General features: G+C 36.1%; 1 protein-coding gene across 1 annotated transcript in view; it reads right to left on the reverse strand.

Annotated features, from left to right (window-relative positions):
* Positions 1-2,123: 2,123 nt before the first annotated feature.
* Positions 2,124-17,447, reverse strand: part of LOC107675421 (kin of IRRE-like protein 3) — a gene marked incomplete at its 3' end in the record, with an annotated part of 18,831 nt that continues 3,507 nt past the window's right edge. The window contains exons 2-5 of the mRNA XM_016469753.1: positions 16,566-16,671; positions 3,354-3,502; positions 2,946-3,073; positions 2,124-2,250 (exon numbers count right to left, since the gene is read on the reverse strand). Coding sequence (XP_016325239.1) covers positions 2,124-2,250; positions 2,946-3,073; positions 3,354-3,502; positions 16,566-16,671 — 510 coding nt within the window. The remainder of the gene's footprint in view (positions 2,251-2,945; positions 3,074-3,353; positions 3,503-16,565; positions 16,672-17,447) is intronic.

The raw sequence follows: 17,447 nt of genomic DNA on the forward strand, positions 1-17,447 counted from the left end.
AATGAGATCCCTATCTGAGGAACTAGGGAACAAAAAGCAATGTGTATCAATTAGCGTGTTTTCGGCAAACGGTGTCCCCTGCTAGCTATTTGATTATAATTAAATTACACTGGGCCTGAGAGAACGCTGGGACTCTCTTGTCTATATTCTGAGTCTCAGTAGGAGCTCTGGGTTCTAGTGGCATGCAACTGGGAGGAAACAGATATTGACAAATGCCAAACAAGTGCATTTAATTGTTAGCATAAATTAGTTTTTATGTGACCCAGTGAGGAGCAAGTGAACATAGGTGAATTATCAATAATTTTTTTGAGCTCTAGCTCATCCTTCTCACTTGCATTCTCTCTTTTCCTCTTACTGATCAAGCCTTTGAAACACAAAGCTCTGGTCATCAGTCATTCTTCACGTCAATGCTTGTGAATTGCAGTCGCTCGTCAGGAGCGCACGTTGATGAGCAAGATGTGAAACGATCTTCATCTCCCAAATGCACCAGAACTTGAAACAATCAGCCCGATGCTACAAGAGAGCCTGCGCCACATGTTGCCACATCAAAGGCTACGCTAGGTGCTTGAATCTAACACGCCGCACTCTTGTGTTCACTTCCAGAAATGAGTTAGAACACAGCTTGCCGTCCTCTTGTGGCTTTTAGAGCAAAAGGGTTTACTTATTGAAAAGAATCAAAGGAAGTACTCCTTGATACCTAAAAGACAGATCCAGGTCAAGCGGTTTTAAAATGATACAATAACAATAAATAAGGTACATGGTAATTAAAAATAATACCAATTCAGAGAAATAAATCTTAGATACTCCAAATACACTGTCAACAAACCCATTATTGCATTTTCTTCCCCCAAAAATGTCTTAAGAATTTTTTGCATAATCATTTGCACATTCTGGTAGAATGTGTAACCCCATTTGCAACTTTTGTAATGTGATGGATATCTGTGAGAAAAAAAGGGGGAATTGATTTGAATGTAAAAAGTGACATTATATGCTAGAAGGGTGCCAGATTTGGGGTGTGAATTTTCAAGTTCACTTGTTTATGCTACATTTATAGGTTTCTTTAAATACTTTTCACAGTAAACACCCAAAAACTGTATGAATTAAATACCATAACGTGACATATTATCCAGTATATTGTCAAAAACGCTTCCTAAGGTTGTCTACTTATATATTTGTTGTTTTAGGACACTATAGTTACAAAAAACTAAATAAAATTGTATATATATATATATATATATATATATATATATATATATATACAGATGGAAAAACCATGGGCTTAAAGGGGTTAATACTGAGAGACATGATGGTACAGTGTTGGATCTTTTCATAAACCTCCGTAAATCTTTCTAATATCAGAAAAACAAACAACAAGACTGTATTTATTTGGGATTCCAGGCAATCCTGAACTCTCTAGGAGTCAAAAATGAATGCAAAGCAGAGGTACCCTTTACTGTCCTCATAAAGATCAGAATGCACTTGATGAAAGTGGATGTCAACTGTAACGTCTGTAATTCCTGAGTTCTCTGTAGGCCTTGAATGAATGTCTGACTTTGCATATTAATACTATCAGTCGTAACAGTTCTTTATTGATTTTCTTTCATTTCCCAGCACCAAACTGCATTAGTCAATCTAAACATGCAGTGGAATCATTCAATGCAAACACACTTGTCACTTTGGCTGAACTTCTCCTATTTTCCACTCACGTCAAAGCCGTGGCCCATGGCAAATAGCTTCGGAGAGAAAACAGCTTTTAAAAGACGTGTTGGATTTTGCGAATGAAAGCTGTCGTGTGGCTAATGCATGCCGCCTGAATATCAATCGGCCATAATGAAGTAATTTATCTGAGAGTAGCCAGTCTCCCGCTATTCTCCTGTGTTCATTAGCCTGTCACAGCCTAAGAAACAGCTCCTCATGCAATTCTTACTGAATATAATCAGCATTAGCCCAGAGAAACAGCAGATCGGAGAGTAAACATCAAACTTCTGTCTTAGAGTCAACATGAATGCCAAAATAGGTCTAATTCTGTCACCTGAATTTCCAATTGCTTGCACCTTTTGTATTTACATATGTTCCAAACGGGGACATTTGTACCCAACAAACACACTTCTTTAGCCACATACCATTCACGGTGAGAGAGACTTCCTTCTCAGCCGCTCCAACACGAGGGACCACCGCACGGCACACATACTTCCCAGCATCCTCTTGCCTGACAGATTTCAGTGTCAGGATGTTTTCATTGCTTAGAACCTGTAGCCAAAGGTCAAAGATCAAAATATTTAAAAGGAGTGCAAAGGCAGCTGGTCTGAGTCAAAATGAATCAGGACTCATGGATGGGCAGCTAAGCTTGGAAAAGGGCCTTCTTCTTAATTATTAAAATCCAATTTGGGTGAGATGAGGAGGAACGTGTGAACATGTAAGATGGCAGGTGAAAGTCAACCGGGGGAGAAATGAGACCCGTTGGTTTCACTGGGGCACAATTTCCCTCATTTCTGTGCCAGAAAACGGACATACCCCAAACTGAGCCACTATCCACCTGCGAGTAATAGAATTGCAGGGAGTCTGAAAAACCCTGATGTTTGCCATTGGGGCACAGCACTAAATGTAAATACTATGTGCTGTCCTGTCCTTGAAATAAGAATGTCTTTTTAGAAAACTTCTGATTCTGTTCCTGAACTGTTCAGAAATAGAACGCAATGTATTAATAGATCAAAGGTTTTATACAAAGAATAGCATATTGAAGTTTTAAATGAATGGATGAAAAGACCAAATCAAATGAAATAGATTTGTTTTTTTCATGTTTGCTTGATCTCTTCTTTACAAAGACAAGATGTCTGAATATCAACATACTATTAATGTAGCTGTATTGAAAAATGGAATGGTTGGTGTAAGATATCTATGTGTTTACTAAAAGCAATGTCCAATAAGAATGTCTAGCAACTTACCACCCCAGAGCCCCTTTTCATCCATACAATAGTTAAAGAGGGGTTTCCGGTCCAGGCACAGTTAAACACAGCATCGGATCCTAGGTCAACCTGTAAAGACTGGGGCTCTGCAGCCATCCGAGGTCCAACTGGAGAAAATAAACCAGGTTATAAGATCTATTCAGAGAGGTAATATTTTAAACCTAGTGCTTGTAAGCTTGTTTTAATACGAGACTGATGGCAGCTGAGGATTATAAGTCTCTCTCCTAATATTTGTGGAGACACACCTGAACCAGTTAATCAAGGTCTTTAGAACTGCCAGAAGTGTGCAGGTGTTTTGAAGCAGGTTGTAGCCCTGCAGGAACATGGTCCCTCATGAAGGTTTGGACAACTCAGATATAAAAAAAAAAAAAAACTGAAATAACTCACAGTAGACATCCACGTTCCGACTGATGTTGGTGCTCCCAAGTGGGTTGGTGACCTCACAGGAAACTGGCTCTGTGAAGAATGAGTGATCCACTATGACCTCATAAGTGTCTCCAGACACTTCCTTTATCATGCTTCCTCCTTTGGCCCACCTATAAACAGTAGATAGATATGATATAGAGTTATGAAGCCCACTCTAAGCAGACAAAGAAGGTGAGTATTACCTGCAGCCAATACAATAGTTAAAGAGGGGTTTCCGGTCCAGGCAGAGTTAAACACAGCATTACCAAACAACTATTAGCACTAAACAAAAGTTAGTGACAAACCAAAAAAAAGCTAGTGAACTTAATGGTTTCCTATAGCATTGACAAAACATATTGCAGGATGTTATCATTCCTGTACACTCAAAAGCATGCAATAATTGTACCTTTAGGGGTACAACAGGTACAAATGGACATGTTCTACCTCATTTACCTCTAAAAGGGTTATACTAGTACCTTATTATAGCAACGTGTTCCCCTTAAGGTACTAATATACACCTTTTAGGTGCAGATAAGGTACAAAGTTGTCCTTTTAAGGGTACTGCCCCACTGACAAGCTGTTATAGCTAAAGGTATTTTTTTTTGCACATTATTGACAGGAAGTAAGTGGTAAGTGCTCTTTGATGAACATCCTTATTCAAGAGTGTCCAATCCTGCTCCTGTAGGTCCACTATCCTGCAGAGTTTAGCTCCAGTCCTAAACACGCCTGAACCAGGTGATCAAGGACTCAGGATGACTAAAAACTTCTAGGTAAGTGTTTTGGGGCAGGTCGAAGGTAAACTCTGCAGGAAAGTGGTCCTCCAGGAGCAAATGTTCTTGTTGGTCCTAGAACAAACTTCATGTTAACTAGTCAGATGTAATAGTTAATATTAAAGTTATAGATGGGATTGGTGCAACATTCATGTCAATTTATAATTTTCTCCCTCATTTTATATGTAGTTTATGGTTAAGGGTGAACCAGGTTAGAATTATGTTCTAGGACCAGTAAAATAGGTTTATATTTGAATACGTCCTACTTTGGTAAAATCATTTTGATTTGAGTCATGACATCAAACTTCCAAGTCTTAACTTCCCTTAGACTTCATTTATAATTTTGAAGCCTTGCTATCAGTCTGAGATCTAGTTTTCACATCGAGTGGGTGACAGTGGTACTCTCTAAGATAATGTGATACATATCTTTAAGCTCATTTGTAAAAGTGGTCTCAGATCCACAAGTCGAGAAATACATTAACTCTTTTAAGTCTAACTTTTTCAGTAATGGAACAGAAAGCCATCATTATGAGCCCCTGCCTGACGTACGCTATCACAGGAAAGTGGAACCCAATTTGGAGGTTGCCATGGCGATAGGAGGAAGACCTGGTGTCTAATCCATCTGCTTCTATCATAGTCATCAATGAGGCATGATAGCTGCCTGTCTGTATGTGGTTGGAGACCGAAAGAAAGAAAGACAGCCATCTTCAATGGGAGCCAGTTTCACCGGTGCCACTTTGTTTGAGGAAATTACAACACTGTTATATGACAAATCAGTGAAGTGAGATATCTCTGCTTGCTTCAGCATGTTTCTTGCCTGGGTACCAAGTTAACAACACTGAATGGAGCCAGACTGGTAAAAACATATCCTGAATTGACAAATAGGCACCAGTCCCTCTCCACATGGCCTAATGACACAAACCCCATACAGTATACTGTACCAAAGACATCAGATGTTAATAAATTCACAGCACTTCCCACAAGGAACCATTAATTTCTGTAAGACAAAGGCATCTTCCGACAATACATTTTTTTTTTCTCCCATACTGACAAAGTAATGCATCTTTAAGTCACTTGCTACTTTGTAGTTCTCTGTTGGCGTCTATGACGGGACACATTTGTACAAGCCAAAGCCAGTGGTGGATGGGTGTCTCACAGCCTGACACTAGGGATAATATCTCAATAAACTAATATATTCAATGCCAGTTAACTCCTTGCTGTCAAGAAGCATTGCTTTACAAAGCCAGCAGCCGGCACTGATAGAGAGCTGCCAAAACTTCACTATTCACCTGCTCTGTGGGAATGAGTACACAATTCATTAAATCTGCAACTAACTCATACCATCTGCGGGCCCCGATAGAGTGTCATTTACATGATAACAGTCTCCCTCTTGACTAAATTAAAATAAGGAGGGACAGCAGTTGTAATTGGCCTAGCTAGTGTGCTTGAGAAGCACTGTTTCATGGAGTTAACATAAGCAGCTTAGAACACAGTCTGCTAAATCTGCGCAGGCACACCTGTGCTTCCAAAAATATTTAAATCTGAGCATGTCGCCTCGGTCCTCAACATAATTGCTCTGAGGGAAGTGAATAGGCGACGCTGTGAAACTTTATATTTATGGGCAATTACAGCAGCAGTCGCCTGCTATACGTCTACCAGAGTTTTTCTTTCTCGTGGTAACATAAATTACACATAGAGCTTTTTGAAGCAGCTGCTTTGTAATCAGATCAGAAGATTGACTACGCCATAATTTCATTCAGCATTAAATAGCCTGTTTATTACAAGAGCCTAGAAGGATGATTATTTTGTTCTTTTAAGTAACTAGCTTATATTTGTGCATTAGCTATGCACGTCTTTCATTATAAACTTGTATTCATACGTTTTGTGTTATGATCAATCTCAGCTGTGGTCCCTTATGACAAGCAGCACATCTTTCCTATTAATTTAAATCCCATTTTCTCAAGTCAATACATGGGAAAGTAACTACTATGACACACAATATTTATTGAGCTCTACCCTTTCAAGCCTCTTAAATCATCCTCAGGCTTTACCAGAGATTTGCCACTCTAATGCATTTTACATTCAAGCTTGTGTGTGGAATGTTTTTAACTGGCTGTCATGTTAGTTAACGATTAATTTCCCATGAATGAATGAATTAATAAAACAATACATCAATCTAATCTAATTCTATATTTGAAACATGTCATGCTTCAAGTAACATTTCCATGTTTTTTTGTGAATCTCAGGCTATGCACTTTGCTAAAGCACAGATGATAAAAAATATAAAGAAATGCAGACACAATTAAGTACACTTTTAAAAGGCTCACTTTGTAATAATGTCAAATTAAACGTTTTATTTTAAAGTACAAAGTAAATCATTCCATGTGACCCTAGATCACAAAAGCAGTCTTAAGTCGCTGGGGTATATTTGTAGCAATAGCCAAAAATACATTGTATATGGGTCAAAATTATAGATTTTTAATTTATGCCAAAATCACACAGATGATAAAAAATATAAAGAAATGCAGACAATAAAATATTAGCAAAATAAAAGGCTACTTAAGTGAACTTAAGGAGAAAACACTTTCATGTTTTCTTAACACAATTAAGTACACTTTTAAAAGGCTCACTTTGTAATAATGTCAAATTAAACGTTTTATTTTAAAATACAAAGTAAATCATTCCATGTGACCCTAGACCACAAAAGCAGTCTTAAGTCGCTGGGGTATATTTGTAGCAATAGCCAAAAATACATTGTATATGGGTCAAAATTATAGATTTTTAATTTATGCCAAAATCATTAGGATATTAAGTAAAGATCATGTTCCATGAATATATTTTGTAAATTTCCTACCGTAAATATATTAAAACTTAATTTTTGATTAGTAATATGCATTGCTAAGAACTTCATTTGGACAACTTTAAAGGCGGTTTTCTCAATATTTTGATTTTTTTGCACCCTCAGATTACAGATTTTCAAATAATTGTATCTCGTCCAAATATTGCCCTATCCTAACAGACCACACATCAATGGAAAGCTTATTTATTCAGCTTTTCAGTTTATGTATAAATCTCAATTTCGAAAAATTGACACTTGAAGTTTCGAAAGCTTATTTATTCAGATTTCAGTTTATGTATAAATCTCAATTTCGAAAAATTGACACTTGAAGTTTTGTGGTCCAGGGTCACATATTTGAATGATCTTCATGCTTTAACACTTATTTTGATGTGTTGACTAACCTACTATAAAGCACATGTAAAGTACTTGATTATACTTTTTACTGTAGTGTGTTATTTGATATTACATTTAAAGTTAATGAAATTGCGATGTACTAAATTAAACACTTTAACCATATTTCAAGTACAGTAGAAGTATGTAATTACATAAGTAAGGTATAATGTACATCCAGCCGGTTGTTATCTCAGAATAAACCCCGACAGGGTGATCTTGTATCAGCCTGAAGGGGTTTATTCTGAGATAACAACGGGCTGGGTGTACATTATCCCGCTTATTACACGGCTAAAAAGATTTGTTTTTACCATATATGTTGAAATTAATGCTGAAGACTTCCATTGTAACACGCGGCGGTTAAGTGTTTTCAGTCACAAGATGGCGCCAGACAGTCAACGATAGCGGAGTGACTCGTTAAGCATATAAGTAGTACCGGTCAAGATAACTCGTAGTACCCGGATGAGCGGTGTGTTATTCAATTTGGCGGTTGTTATCTTGGAATAACATACCGCTGGATGGTGCGATTGACCAATCAGAATCAAGCATTCCACAGAGCCGTGTAATAAGATATACTTAAATCCTACTTGAGTGGTACAAAAACTCAATCCTAACTAATTACATTTCACATACATTTTAACTGTAATACATTTTAATTTAACTGTATAACACATGCAATTAAGTGTTCTGAAAACATCACATTCAGTTTGCCAAAGTATATTCTTTTAAAGTATATTATTTCGTTAAAGAGTGCTCTTTTAAAAGTATACTAAAGTGTACTTTTTGTAAAATGGCTAGGCCCAGTGTAACTTCTAGCTAGTTTTTTATAATGTGTATTCAAAGATGCATCCCTCTTCCACAATAATGTAATGTCTTTGAATAACTTGGGAGCTTTTTCTGAAAGTACTAATATATGCAATTTATTGTGATTAAATTCACAACAAACAGTGCATTTAATTCAATAATTTTTATCAACTGAGATCTCTACTTATAATTCCAACTAGTATTCTGACAGCACAAAACTATGGCAATACAGAGCAAAGCTGGACTGAGTGTTAGTTTTATGCCCATGGGGTGGCAGACTGGGAGGTTTGGCCGGCAGGAAAGACCCAAATGGTGGGTTAGCTTTGCCAGAGCTGAAGGATTCAGCGCTGCACATCCAAAGAGCCCAAACATCCATGAGCACAGTGGCTCCGTTGGGCTTCAGCCAGGGTCTTCTAAACAGAACAAACATGACCCCCCCCCGGCAGACTATCTGTGTTAACCTTTGTAAACTTTTGGACTGCTTTATTATTCTGGAGTTGAAGGGTACAGTAGATTTTTGCTCCTTTTTTATTCCCCCAATAAAAAAAACAACAACAACAAAACAAGATTTTTTTGGTTTGGTAGGAGAGGCAAACCCTGCAAAGAATACTTTAAAATTAAGTACTTTAAAGGAATATACTTAAGTCTGAACTGAATGTGACCTTTCACGTATTTGCATTATATTTGCAATTAAATGAAAATGTATTATAGTTTACATTCCTATTACATTCTTAAATAGTTAATTAGTTAATAGGACTAAATGCAATGTAACAGTGCTTAATTTAGATTAAAGAGTTAAAGATTTAAATTAGGAGCCAACACCTACTTTTATGTATTTTAATTAATACTTGTGTTGTCTTTAAAATATGCCAACCTTACTGGCAGTCATTTATGGTTAACTAAAATATCCTTTAATGTAATTTCTATTAAAACTTAGATGTCATGTATTTAAAAAATATGTATGTACTGTACTTAAATGTGTAATGATGAAATTGTAATTTAGTATATTTAAAATAAATTAATTTTAAATGTAATATCATAACACACTACAGTTCAAATGAATAATAATCAAGTACATGTGCTTTAGTATGTTAGTCAACATATCAAAATAAGTGTAATTCTATAAAGAGTAAAAAGAGTCTATGAAAGTGTCTCTTTAAGTCACTTAAGTGGTCTTTTATTTATAACTTTTTTTCACAAGTGTACGACAGTCGTCTGTGGTCAGCAGCAACAAAGACTGGATTTTGGTAGATTTATTATTTCAGCTTTTGCACTGGGACAAATTGCATTTAAATATTCATCTGGATTTCATGGGACATGTGCTGGAGATGATGAAGCTGTCTTCTCCATCCTTCTCTCCCGGTCTGGGATCATGCCACACACACTTTCTAGGTTACAATAAAGCTGCTGTTCACTCCATTATGATAGCATCATGAGATGGACTCATATTGGCCAATCCAGCAGCCAGCAGGACAGATGCCCGGAGTTTAATTTTCTGTTTTGAGATATCGGCTACATCTGTTGCTGTTGGTCAGTTTTCCATGTGCTGTTCCCTGGTTGATGAATCACGTCTGGCTGCTTCTCAGAGACGCTGGGGAACGTGGTCATGGAAAACAAACAACGAAAGTGCCCGTATCTGTGTGTGCACAGCATACGGTTGATGAGCGAAGCGAGCAGCCCACCATGAAAACCTCTTAATCAGCTACGTCAAATACATCACTGCAGAGACACACAACATGGCTGAACTATTCCCAAAACAGCCACAACTAACAAGCACAATGCCTCAAACATAATTGTTATTATGATAATTGGAGAGCAAATCTGGTTGTTTGTTAGATTAATCAAAAGACTATACTTTTTTTATTTTCTTTTGTCAAACATATTGCAGACCAGGAATAGTACAATAAAATATATAAAAAATAAAATAAAAAATAAAAACATCTACCAAATCTAAATCTACAAAACACACATTTAGGAATTAATTTTCTTTCTAATAATATTTCACAAAATCTGACTGCTAATAGTCTAATGTAGTGAATTCATGGGTTGTTAATGTGTTATGCTCTTGATGGAGTGAGAGAAAACACTGAAGCTTCGGGCAAAAACATGCAACTTCATTCACCATTCTGCTCACACACTAACTATTTGCAAATGCTACACATATGAATATTTACATGCACTGTCAGTGATGTTTCAGCATCCAATTCACTAAATTAATTGCGCAAATTCTGTAAAATATATGTCCTGTTTGCGCCGTTTGCACAATGTAGCTTCCTCCCTCCTTTACTGGCCAGTTTTAATTGCAAATATATTTAACTACATGAGATATAAGTATATTTTAGCTTATCATAAATGCTTGGTAGTACATTCATCAGTAACTTTAACCATATTTCAAAAACAATAAAAGTTATTTTGAAATGACATATAAATATATACTCTAGTCCTATAGTTAAGTGGGTCAAAAGCACTCAACTAATTCAACTAATTGCATTTAATGTTTATTTTAACTGTAATACATTTTCATTTAACTGTAAATAGCATGTAATTAAGTGTCTGAAAACATTACATTCAGTTTGCACGTATATTATTTTCACAATCAGAAGCAATCTTGGAGTGAGAAAAAACACTGATGCTCAGACTCGCTCCAGGCAAGATCACACAACGTCATCACTAAGCACAGCATACGCACTCTAAATATGTGCAAATACTACACATATGAAGAATATTGTTCATGCATTGTCATGTTTCACCACCCATTTCACTAAAATAATTGTTCAAAATCTATGCAATTTGTATTATGCAGCATCCTAGCTTGCAGACCAGTTGTTAATACTAGGTTATGGAAGATGCAGTAGACTAGTACAAACTAGCATTATTTATTGAGACACTGTTTTTTTTTTTTTTTGTAGTCTTTACAGTGATGAACCAGTGCTTGACCTTTATATACACACACTTCTCCATTATTTGATGAATTACTGAATAGCACTTTACGTTTTAATGTTTTTACAAGTCGTTAATTAAAAATTAAAGCAAAGAAAACTGAAGTATGTTTTACAAGACAATATTATTTTTATAATATAAAAATAACTTTTTATCTCACAATTTGGATTTTTTTCCGCCCCAGAATACCTCACAATGGTACGACAGCGTGTTTAATCTCGACAGTGAGATTAAAGTCGTAATATTTCGAGAATAATGTCGAAGTTACGAGAATAAAGTCGAAATATTAAGAGAATAAAGTCGAAACACTACGAGAATAAAGTCGAAATATTTCGAGAATAAAGTCAAAATACTACGAGAATAAAGTCAAAACACTACGAGAATAAAGTCAAAACACTACGAGAATAAAGTCAAAACACTACAAGAATAAAGTCAAAACACTACGAGAATAAAGTCAAAACACTACGAGAATAAAGTCAAAACACTACGAGAATAAAGTCAAAATACTATGAGAATAAAGTCAAAACACCACGAGAATAAAGTCAAAATACTACGAGAATAAAGTCAAAACACCACGAGAATAAAGTCAAAACACTACGAGAATACAGTCAAAACACCACGAAAATAAAGTCAAAATACTACGAGAATAAAGTCGAAATGTTTCGAGAATAAAGTCGAAATACTACAAGAATAAAGTCGAAATATTACAAGAATAAAGTTGAAATATTACGAGAATAAAGTCGAAATGTTTCAAGAATTTAAATCGCAGAAATTAAAGTTATAATATTTTGAGTATAGCCTATTACGCATGCAAATTGCCTGGATTGAGATCACCGGGAGAAGTTGCCAGGCCACCGGAATTTGAATATTGTATTTGAATATCATCTTACTGGGATAAGTAAGAGTCAATTTTAAGGACTCGCGGAAACAGCTTAATATCAAGAATGTTATATTTATTAACAGACTGAACAGGAACAATTTTTTATCTTAACATCAGTTAATACACCCAATCAACATTCCTCTGGGGGGCGCTGTAGCTCTCTTATTTAACCATTTTTTAATACACTACAAATAAATGTGGGATTATTAGCAGAATTCATACCATGTGTCACACTTGCGGGGACAGTGTGCTTGGAAATAATATTTCATGTCGTCCATTGCATTCGTTATTTGCAGTGCTCCAGCCACCCAATAGCTATAAGATTTGTGCTTTTGGCAGCCTACTTTTAATATAAAACAAAACCTCAGCTTTCAAAATCGGTTTTGTAGCGAAACACAAATTATGTGTCTTATAATAATGTGTTTTTCAAGCTCTTTAATGATCAGATCACTGTATTTATGTGAATCAATTAATGAAAGTACCTTATATTTTCTTTGTGAAAATTCCAAAATTTCAAATTTGTGAAAATTCCACCACCTACTCCGCAAAAATGTCTGTGCTGTAGCGTCCAAACTTTCATTCCTCACATGTAGCCTATTTAATTAATAAAACGTTCTAAAGGTTGAAGTGGACTCCAACTCGTTAACATAAGTTATATTGTTTTCTTTTCTGAGGTAGCCTGTAGGATACAACATGTAAGTAGCTATTCACAAGCTGTTTTATTCATGGTATAATACAGTAAATTATTGGACATAATATTTAATGTCTTCCATTCATTATTTGTAGCACGCCAGCCACCCAGTAATCACATTAATTTTGTGCTTTGTTGCTTTTAATAACACAGCTCAGATTTCTAATTCTGTCAGTTTTATCACGAAATACAAATTATAAATGTGTTTTCCTCTTTATTTCAAGTTTATAGCAAGATATAAAAGTGAAGGAACATCAGAAGGCATGAAAAACAGTAGGCCTATAGCTTCATTTATAATGAAAATAATGTCTCATTAGGCTATTGTAATCGGAAAGACTCACATGCCGCTTAAACTGAAAAAGCGATCTGTCACGCTACATTAAAGAGCGTGAAAAAAACACATTATTGTAATATATTGTTTGTATTTCGCTATAAAACTGACGGATTTTGAAAGCTGAGACTTTGGAATATCTCCCGGTGCTCCCAATGCGGGCCATTTGCATGTGCAAAAGGCTAGAATATACTCTCATAATATTATAACTTTGTGACGAGTGGGGGCGGGGCCGAGAGCCGTGGGGGCGGGGCCGAGAGCCGTGGGAACGGAGCGAGGCCGGTGGAGTAATTGATAATGAGCGACACCTGCACCACTCACCGGTCTCGAGTCCCACGGAGGAGCTCCGGAAGGATAAAAGGAGGAGCTACAACAGTGAAAGATGAGAGAGGACCAGGCCTGGATTTTATTTTGTGTTTTGGTTCTGTTTGTGTGCGACAGTCATCCGCGAGGGAATGTCGCGCTATTTTGTGTTTATTTTATTATTAAAGTTTTGTTTGAACGTACGCCGGTTCCCGCCTCCTTCTTCCCGAACTACGAACTGTGTTACATACTTTAATCTTTATTCTTGAAACATTTCGACTTTATTCTCGTAATATTTTGACATTATTCTCGAAACATTTCAACTTTATTCTCAAAACATTTCGACTTTATTCTTGAAACATTTCGACTTTATTCTCGCAATATTTCTACTTTATTCTCGTAGTATTTCGACTTTATTCTTGTAATTTCGACTTTATTCTTGAAATATTACGACTTTAATCTCGTAATCTTAGATGTTATTTATTTTTTTAAAGTGGCACTAAAACGCCGTCGTATAACTGAGAGATATAAACAGAATTGTGAAAAAAAAAGTTGCAGTTACCTTTTTTATTATTTAAAATCAAAATAAAAAGGTAAAATTATGAGATATAAACTTAGAACTGTGAAAACAATAATACAAAATCTGAATTGTGACATAAAAATTCACAATTACTTATTATTATTAATTTATTTTTTTTAATACCATGGCAATTTCTATAGGGATGCCTCTTTTACAAAGTCTTGATTTTGTTTTCGGGGTGTACTAGAACATGCTCTCATGCTTGGTGGTTTGAAAAACACATTATTTTTCACATAATTGCCATTATTAAATGCTCAGGAACAGAGTTAAAAAAAATTGCAACCATTGTTTCCTGACATCATCCGCTTTCGGAAGCCCAAACGTCTTTGTCACGGAGGTGAAAAAAACAGCATTTCAGGCGGTCGCACACCGGATGAGAAGCGCAGCGTCGCGTCGCGCCATGTCTTTAAAATTCAAATACATTGTTTTCTATGAGTGTACGCACACTGGCGGCGCTGTTCGGCCTCTGTCCGCGGCACCCAGCTACGTCGTGTTGTACTTGTAAGAATTGTTCTAGACATGCCGAAAATTTGACGCTACAGCACAGCATCTCTTCTTCTTCTTCATTTTCTCTGATGCACTGCTCTGCAGCAGCACTTCTTCTTCATCGTCGTCTTCGTCTTCTTGTCTGATGCACTCAACCAAGCGTTCTAACCACAAATTCACCCCTCCCCACTCCCCAACCATTCAAATTTCTGTAGGCGGGAATTATTTTAATGATATTCTAATGAGCCGCTTTGTGACATCACAAAGCCCGGAAACCAACGATGTAGTCCAAACGAGCCGTTTGTTGTAGTTCTTGAAAAGGGATTTTTTAAAAACGAAATATCTCCCTTTGGGGTGGACTTTGAGATTTGTAACTTTCTAGATCTTTTTTATGCCCAAACATACACACTACACACTGACTCAAATTAAAAAAGTGAAAAAGCATAATAGGACCCCTTTAAAACACTTGACATCAAACCTGACAAGATCACAGCCTACCTACTGAAGAAAAATAAATAAACAAATAAAATATCTAAATAAAATAATGTTCTCTGCCTGGTGGGGGTTTTACAGCTCCGCAGTCGCTCTCCCTCACCTGCTCGCTTCTTTGTTTACTCAAGTTGAAGTCAAGATGAATATCGCTCCTACAGATATAGTATAACAACATTCAATGCCACAGACCTCACAGGAATAAAGGAACAAAACAAATCTATCATATAAAGGACATTGTTTAAAAAAAAAAGCTAAATGTCCATGGACAACTGCATAACTAGAAATAGTAGCACAGTGACTACTAACGTGAGATATAATAGGTTCTGAAAGACATTTTCAGTACTTGAAAAGTATGCAAAGATCAATAAACCGTATACTATATAAAGTACAGCTACAACTTAAGCGCATGCTATTGCTCCTGTCCTTTATAATGAAGATTCTGGAAGCTGTATGTCCTATTGCATATCCATTAAGAGACAATAATGTGTAGGTGAAAGGAACAAGGTAATATGGCAAGGTAACTTGACGTCTTGAAGTCAACACAGTCTGTAAATGTTTCTTGCCTTAAACTCAGCATGATATTATGCCATTATTTCTGTGTAAATCATTAAGTCATGTCATAGTTCTTTTGAGCAGAAGCTAGTCATTTCACTCTTCATATCTGATGCTCAGGTGTGGAAAAACTAAAACAAAACAAACAAAAATGCCAATGTGTCTTCATTCAGCTAAAGCCTGATGGGCAATCAAACACAAGCTTGTCTGATTCCGGTATCTGTCATTTCAAAAGCTAGAAACAACTCGGTTTGCCCACCTACAACTGTATCACGGATCCGTTCCATAACATGCATCAAGATCCACCGCTGTGCAATGCCCTTCACTATTGATTTTACTGCACTTATTTTTTACCTAGTTTTAAAACCCACGCCGAAAAGCATGTTCTAACAAATCGCCTCACTATTGGCCCTCCGCAAGGCCGAGGCTACATCTCATGGAAATAAATAACTTGTATTTCAACCTCATTCTCATCTGTTTGAAGAGGACAGGAAACATTATTCTTGGATATTGGATCAGTGTGTCAGATAGACACATCCCTGCTTTGATTTGAATGCCTGATGTGGCGCCCCAATCCTGGTCTTGGCTTAGACATAGCGAACGGATTCTAGCAAAGATAGTGGATTTCAGCTTTGAGACGGCTCTAAAAATATTTGCAACTAAATGCCAAGAGTGATTTTGCAACACAGTGATGTGCCAGTCAGATGAAAAACGTGAATTAGAGTTAGCTCTGTCTAATCATCCTCAGTGGATGCAGTATAATAAAGGCCACCAGTATTGGATCATTTGTGACCCTGGAGCACAAAACCAGTCTTAAGTTGCACGGATATACAGTATTTGTAGCAATAGCCAATAATACATTGTATGGGTCAAAATTATCGATTTTTCTTTTATGCCAAAAATCATTAGGATATTAAGTAAAGATCATGTTCCAAGAATATATTTTGTAAATTTCCTACCGTAAATGTATCCTAATATAATCCTATCCTAACAAACCATACATCAATGGAATGCTTATTTATTCAGCTTTCAGATTATGTATAAATCTCAATTTCGAAAAATTGACCCTTATGACTGGTTTTGTGGTCCAGGGTCACATTTGGCATTTTTTCTTTCAACTGCATTCGATGTCTTACTTGTATTGGGTGACCGGTGGATTAGCTTTGGCAGAGCAATGAAACTTCACCAGGTTTCCCTCCAGGACCGGTTGAGGCTCCACAGAGAGATTCACCAACGGTAAGTCTGCATAAAGACAAAAGTAATTACAGAAACCAATAAGCAAACATTCCTTTTTTCAGCCTAAATGTTCAGTAATTTTAACCAATATTTGAAAAATTGCTTCTGCTATTATCTGAGGGATTGTTCAGGTAGGAGTGTCGGAAATAATTGTGACTGTATTAACTCAGCATCATCAAAAGATGTGAATTTGTGAAAAACACTAACTAAAGAACTGTATGTCAAATAATGAGAGATATACCTTTTTATCTTCGCAATTGAGGACTACCCTTACGAAAAAGAAGTTTATTCAAGTGTGCTATTAGAATACTTCTTTTAAACTAAAAATAGGAAAGCATACTTTTAGTCTACTTTTTATGTACTTCTCAGAAATGGGCTTTATGTACTTCTCAGAAATATACTTAAAATGACATTTAAGTATACTTGACTTATACTTAGAAAAAGTCGAAATATATTTTAGCTATAATTGTGCTCCTAGAATCCGTGTTTTCATTGTTATACTGTAGAGGGCGATAGTACACATCTTCTGTACAGAATTTCCCAAAAACACAAGTGAAGAAGAAACCGAAACAACAGATGCTTCCAAGTGTATTCTAACACAATCATCAGACATAAAAGAGTATCAAAACTGTAACATTATGGAATAAAATGTCGATCAATGAAGAGGTAGTGACTGTCAAGCTTTGGGGTGTTGATCGACTTTATCTACGTTTTGATTATCATTCTGAATCCAATTCATAATATTTTTTCAGCTTTTTGTTCAAAATGTTGTTTATTTCTTT

Source organism: Sinocyclocheilus anshuiensis, unplaced genomic scaffold, assembly GCF_001515605.1.
Source record: "Sinocyclocheilus anshuiensis isolate Anshui unplaced genomic scaffold, SAMN03320099.WGS_v1.1 scaffold2000, whole genome shotgun sequence".
NCBI classification, from domain to species: Eukaryota; Metazoa; Chordata; class Actinopteri; order Cypriniformes; family Cyprinidae; genus Sinocyclocheilus; species Sinocyclocheilus anshuiensis.